The sequence below is a fragment of the Octopus bimaculoides genome, chromosome 5, assembly GCF_001194135.2.
Source record: "Octopus bimaculoides isolate UCB-OBI-ISO-001 chromosome 5, ASM119413v2, whole genome shotgun sequence".
NCBI lineage: Eukaryota > Metazoa > Mollusca > Cephalopoda > Octopoda > Octopodidae > Octopus > Octopus bimaculoides.
The window spans coordinates 113,798,058-113,805,455 of NC_068985.1; the positions used below are offsets into that span (position 1 = coordinate 113,798,058).

The 7,398-nt window shown below is 37.1% G+C and overlaps 1 protein-coding gene across 3 annotated transcripts in view; it reads right to left on the reverse strand.

Annotated features, from left to right (window-relative positions):
* LOC106878623 (plexin-A1) overlaps window positions 1-7,398 on the reverse strand; it is an 803,747-nt gene that overhangs the window by 179,216 nt on the left and 617,133 nt on the right. For all 3 annotated transcript variants that reach the window (XM_052967952.1, XM_052967953.1, XM_052967951.1), the window contains exon 8: window positions 6,329-6,419. In XM_052967952.1, the coding sequence (XP_052823912.1) occupies window positions 6,329-6,419 (91 nt within the window). The remainder of the gene's footprint in view (window positions 1-6,328; window positions 6,420-7,398) is intronic.

A 7,398-nucleotide genomic window follows, 5' to 3' on the forward strand; every position in this document is an offset into this window, starting at 1 on the left:
CCCAGACACTAACGAAGGAATTCAGCTGTAAAAGACCTTTCATAGGAATCTAAGCTTTGCAACATTTATTACTAGGAACAACTGCTTGTTAGCATCACATGATCTCAATAATAATGAGAGCAGTGGCGTGGGGGTTTGGGAGCCAAGAAACTGATAAGAAATCAGGAGAGATTGAAGAGATGGTAAAGAAACTGAAGCAAGCACTTTGGCTCAGCCAAAAAACCAAAATATAACTTTACCAGAATATTCTAGTATCTTTTACTAGATTTATTCGTTAGACGGCAACCATGCTGGGCACCACCTTGAAGAATTAGTTTTGGTTGAATGGATTGTCACTGGTTCTTATTTTTTGTTAAGACCGGTACTTATTCTATTGGTCTCTATTGCTGGACTGCTATGTTATGAGGCTGTAAACACACCAACACTGGCTGTCAAGCAGTGGTGAGGGACGAACACACACACAAACACACACATACACATAAATATGAAGGACTTCTTTCAGTTTCCATGTACCAAATCTACTCACAAGGTTTCAGTCAACCTGAGGCTCTTGTCGAAGACACTTGCCCAAAGTGCCATGCAAGAAGACTGAACCCAGAACCATGTGATTGGGAAGCAAACTTCTTACCACACAGCCACACCTGTGCATAATCCTATTGTATTTCATAAAGGTCATCATGCCAATAATAAACACATGCACTATGTGTGAGTTTGTCCCACCATAATCGCTTGACAACTGGTGTTGGTGTGTTTACATCCCCATAACTCAGTGATTTGACAAAAAGGATTGACAGAATAAGTACTAGGGTTGAAAAAAAATCCTGGGGTTGATTTGTTCAACTAAAACCCTTTAAGGAGGTGCTCCAGCATGGCCACAGTCAAATGACAAACAGGTAACAGAACACAAGAATAGTATCATAAATAAATGTACAGTTATTCTTCCACAATCAAATATATATATATATATATATATATATATATATATATATATATATATATATATATATATATTTATACACTTATGCATTTACATACAAACACAAATACAGATTCTTAATGGTATGTTCTCTATATACACTCTGCTAAATATCCATCTTCAAGAACATTCTGTATTTGGCATGCATGTTGAAAATGAAAATCTGTAAGTACATGTGAGGAAACAGTAAAACTGGAGCAGCAGAAATGTAGAAAATAAAAATCTCTGTTCTTCAATGGTGAAGATATATACAAGTCATTTTATCGATAGTATGTAACAAGAGTTGATGAGGGTCGATGCTAAGTATTGCAAGAAACTAATAATGAACAGACAATATAACTGCATCGATGCAGCTGTACCAATATATGGCTTCATTCAAAAGGGAAGAACCAAAAATAGTACAGGTGCTACCAAAAACTCAAAGACTTTTGGCTATGATGATATACAATGTCTGAGATTGATTAAAACTGAGATTGGATTAAAATAAGAAGCCCCAAACACTTATCTGTATATTTAATCTACAACTCATTGTCAAACCTAATCCAGAGGACTTATATCTGAAGATGTTCCAGTATTGACCATCCAGTCAAATATTTAGACATAGTATATCTTGGAAAACATTATCTAATGTGCCCTTTTTTGTCGTTGTAGTTGTTCAACTCCAAGTCAGTCCATGATATTAATCGATAAGTTTGCGAAATCATGTCTGGTTACAAGGAAATATTGCCTTGCTTGGAAACAGACACTTGCCCAAAGTGCCATGCAAGAAGACTGAACCCAGAACCATGTGATTGGGAAGCAAACTTCTTACCACACAGCCACACCTGTGCATAATCCTATTGTATTTCATAAAGGTCATCATGCCAATAATAAACACATGCACTATGTGTGAGTTTGTCCCACCATAATCGCTTGACAACTGGTGTTGGTGTGTTTACATCCCCATAACTCAGTGATTTGACAAAAAGGATTGACAGAATAAGTACTAAATTCTGCCCAACCCTTTATGTTAGCATGGAAGATGGATGTTAAAAGCTGAAGAGGATGATGATAAACACGAGCATGATCATCATTATTGTTTTAGTGCCTACTTTTCCATGCTTGCAAGGGTCAGACTGAGTTTGATAAGGCAGATTTTCTACAGCTGGATGCCCTTCCTGTTGCCAACCAGCACCTGTTTCCAAGTTATGTAACATTTTCCCATGGTTACAGATATTTTCACAAAATATTGGAAATGAATGACAATGCTTGCACGATGTCAAGACAACACACACACACACACACACACACACATATACATTTTTTTTTTACTTGTTTCAGTCACTGTACTGCAGCCATGCTGAAGCACTGCAGTGAAGGGCTTAATCACGCAAATCAACCCCGGTGCTTATTTTGTCATTAAGCCTGATACTTATTCTATTGATAACTTTTGCAGAACCACTATGCTATGGGGACGTAAGCAAACCAACACCAGTTGTCAAATAGTGATGGGGGAACACACTCACACACGATGGGATTCAGTTTCCATCTAAACAAGTTCACTCACAAGGGTCTTCTACTATAGACCAGGGTCTATAGTAGAAGACACTTGCCCAAGATGCTGACCAGTGGGACTGAACCTGAGACTATGTAGATGAGAAACGAACTTCCTACCACACAGCCATACCTCTACCTACTATGTTATTGATGATATAGATATATATTGATATTAGCAACAGATACGCTTGAATTCATACAAATTTTATGATGTAGTTGAGTTTCAAGTTAATAAACAACTTTAATTACCAATTCCTGGTATTTATATAAGATACTGTCCCTGAGATTCTTCAGTGTTTTTACTGATAATATGCATGGTAATGTTGTTATAGTCAATAGACGGTGCTGTTGTTTACACGTTTCAGACAGTACTCAATGAAGAGGGGCAGGAGGTGGGTTATGGGGGAAGTGGGAGGGAGAAAAATGGGAGGGAGAAAATGGAACAAGCCAGAATCAGAAAATAGAAAATTCGGATAAACCAGGAAAGAACTACTTTTTACTGATTTGTCAATAAGAAACTATCGAATCGAATACAACAAAAGACAAAATTGCTACTAATGATGAAAATATAACAAAACAATATATATATATATACATACACACAAGCATACATATGTGTGTATAGATATATGTAAGCATATGTATATATCTATCTATCTATCTATCTATATATATATATATATATATATATATATATATATATATATATATATATATATATATATATATATATATATATATATATATATATGTATGTATGTATGTATGTATATATACACACGCACACATATATCTGTGTATGTATAGATGTATGTAAGCATATATATATATATATATATATATATTACATATACATTATTTTCATCTGGTTTTCTTATTTTTCTCTTTCAACCTATTCCGGTTGTTGTTTGCTATTTAGGTCACCATTATCTACAAATCCAACCTCGTTGCAGCCAGTCTCCTCAGTCTCTCTCTCTCTCAGTCTCTCTCTCTCTCTCTCTCTCTAATTCTGCTATCTCTATCTTTATTCTTCTTCAGACAATTCTTCCTGATGTCATCAACATTGTTGTTTTTGCTACATATAAAATCATTGCTGCAAATATGGCAGACCATTCACAGATTTGTTATGACACCTTTACAGCAAATCTCTCTTTTCTCAGTCCAAGGAGATTCATTTTTAGGTGACAACATTGTTATTGAAATTGCTGCTATAGTTGTTATTGTTTTTCATACAGTAGTTATTATTGAATCTGATTCTGTAGATGTTATTGAAGTAAATGCAGTCAGTGTTATTGTTTTTTGAAACTATAGTCATTACTGAAGTTGACGCAGTAGTGGCCGTGGTCGTGTTTGTTGATACTATAATTTATATTGTCATTAACGTAGCTGTTTTATTATCCATTTTAATCTCTCATTGCCTGGCACAAAGTTACCTCCTTCAATACTACTCCCTTTCATTTGTGGGGTCCTCCCTTACAAAGTTACTTGGTGACCTAACTGCTGTGGTGCTATGTACAAAAAGTACCCAACCCACTCTGTAAAGTTGGCATCGGAAGGGCACTGAGCTGTAAAAAATCACACAAAGCAGACGATAGAGCAGGATCAGGGAACTTTTGTAACCAATTACCCCAAAATATATTTATTTACGCTGATGTTATCCCTTTGATTTGAAAGGAAGAATATCAAAGATAACAAGGAACACGTTTGGTGTATAATTTTACTTATGTCTAATGAGTCCACAGTACCCACCAAAATTTCATTTTTACCCCACTTCGGATAATTTACTCCCGTTCGCTAATTTTTACAATAGATCTTAGCATAGTTCTCTGGCTCGCCAGCTCCTGTCAAACTGTCCAAACTCTACTAGCATGGAAAATGGATGTTAAATGCTGATATCGATGATGATATTGTCATTATTACAATCAACAGACACAGGTATGGCTGTGTGGTTAAGAAGTTTGCTTCCCAACCACAAGCTTTTGGTTCAGTCCCATCACATGGCACCTTGGGCAAGTATCTTCTACTGTGACTCCAGGCCGATCAAAGCCTTGTCAGTGGAAAGAAGCCTTTCGTGTGTGTGTGTGTGTGTGTGTGTGTGTGTGCGCGGGTGCATGTGTGTGTCTCCTTTTTCAACAACATATGATAGTTGTAAACGAGTATCACTGTCATACAAGCAGCATCATTCATTTCCAGTATTCTGTGAAAGCTTGTTTGACCATGGAGAAATATTTCTTTGCTAGGAAACAGGTAATGGTTGGTGACAAGGTGACAATAAATTCTGTCTGACCAATGCAAGCATGGAAAAGTGGACATTTAATAATGATATGAAAATGATTTCATTGAAGTTTTTCTTTTTGTTATTGCTGTTTCACCCCAGATTCTTTGCAACCGCAAGCCACCATTTTCAATCCCACTGCTTGAGAACTTGAGCAAATAGTGTTTTCTTTGACCTTGGATCAATCCATATCCTGTGAGTGAAGTATGGTAGACAGAAACCATATACATATTTGTCAGGTTGATTGTTCCTGTAATTCTAAATAGGTACACCTTTGACACACACTGATTCATGCTCATTCTGCCTGAGGTTTATAAGGGTACACCTTGACACTGACAACTCCCTTAATCCCTTAAGGGTCGTTGGGGTGCTGCAGCTATGCAGTGTATCCTGGTGAGAAAACCTGGTGGAGCCCATCCCTCTTCAAGTTAAACTCATTTATACAAGCGAGTGGACTGGAGCAATGTGAAGTGAAGTGTTTTGCTCAAGAACACAGTGCACTGCCTGGTCCAGGAATCGAAACCACAATCTTGTGATCATGAATTCAATACCTTAACCATTCAGGGACATGTCTCCACTAATAGTACTCAGCTGAGTGGACTGGAGCAATATGAAATGAAATATTTGGCTCAACAACACAACACATCGACCAGTCCAGGAATCAAAATCAGAACCTTACAATTGTGAGTCCAAAACCCTAAACACTAAGCTATGCACTGCCACATGTCTGTGGAATACTCAGTCACTGATACTTACATAAATTCAGGAGCAAGTAATTCAGTTTATTGAACAACTGTACCCACATTGTTGAACAACGCAAATCCACAACATGATGATGATTACAGAATGGTTTACAGAAGTCAATGAGAAAGCTCTGTCATCATCATCATCATCATCATCGTTTAACGTCCGCTTTCCATGCTAGCATGGGCTAGACGATTTGACTGAGGACTGGTGAAACTGGATGGCAACACCAGGCTCCAATCTAATTTGGCAGAGTTTCTACAGCTGGATGCCCTTCCTAACGCCAACCACTCAGAGAGTGTAGTGGGTGCTTTTGCGTGTCACCCACACGAAGGCCAGCCAGGCGGCACTGGCAACGGCCATGCTCGAAATGGTGTCCCCCATGTGCCACCCGCACAAAAGCCAGTCCAGGGGCTGTATATATATATATATATATATATAGCTGTTTGACCTACAAGACATAGCAGCCACATTTCCATAAAATCACATCGTATCTAAATTGCTAGACTTGTTACACTTGGATCAAATGTCTTCTGAAGTGAGGCTCACTTGGGATTTAGACAATAACATCATACATAATTAGGATAAGGGTTAATAATGGCAATGTTCTGTTGAAAAAGTAAACTTATTCACAAGATTTTTGCTCTCAGAATGTATATATATATTGGTACAAATGGTTTACATATATGTTGATAGGAAAGATTTAGATATAAAAGTAAGAGATAATTAGAAAAAAAGGAAAAAAAAAAGACCAATCATAGGGAAAAAGATCTGAGTGGAAAATGAAGATTACTTACGATGAGTGCACGTTGCAGTCAAAGAACGTAAAGTTTACAGAGACGAAATCCTTGCCACCAACTCTAACAGACAGCTTCATCACGATATGATCTGGAAGATATAAAGGGATTAATATATAGTTGTTTTTTTCTTCTTGCATAACTTGTTGAGATATAAAGGAAAGATATGAAGGTATACCAATAGAGAAATGAAATGAATGTGGGATTCTGATGTGAGAACATTTTTAGTGAGAAGGAAAAACATTGCTTAGTTGTTAGAAGGAATATTATGGAAAGAAACTTAAATGAACACACACACATCGTCACCATCAACTTGTGCTTTTTTATGCGGCACCAGTGCTTTTTACATGGCACCAGCACCAGTACTAGTGTTTTTTATGTGACACCAGCACCCACACCAAAACTTTCATGTGATACATTGGTTTCAGGATCTCAATTCTAACACTTAATAAATACACATGGACCCATTGTGTGGTAACTTGGACTGGTGCCTTCTACTATAGTCTCAGTTCATCCTAAGCCTTGTGAATGGATTTGGTAGACAAAATCTGAAAAATATTCGTTATATATGGATGTATGTATGTGCATATATGTGTGTTTGAGTGTACCCTTGTTTTGATATTATGTTGCGATTGCAGCATGCATCACAGACATACAAGCAATAATGTTTGCTTCCAGCCCTTTGTGAAACAAGTCTGGGCATGATAAATATTAACTTGCTTTGATATAGAGGAGGGTTGATGGGAGGAAGAGCATCCAGCCATAGAAAATCTACTTCAGTGAACTCTGTCTGTAAAGCATAGAAAAGTGGACGTTAACTGATAATTATAATGATGACATATCTTTGTTTCAGTCAGACTGTGGCCATGCTGGTGCACAACCTTGAAAAATTTTAGTCAAATAGATCAACCCCAGTACTCATTATTTTTTAAAACTTGGTACTTAATCTATTTGTGTCTCTTTTACTGAAGTGCTAGGTTATAGGAATGTAAATATACCAACACCAGTTGTCAAGGGATGATGGGGAACAAACACTGACACAAAAACATAAACACACCGATATATATATA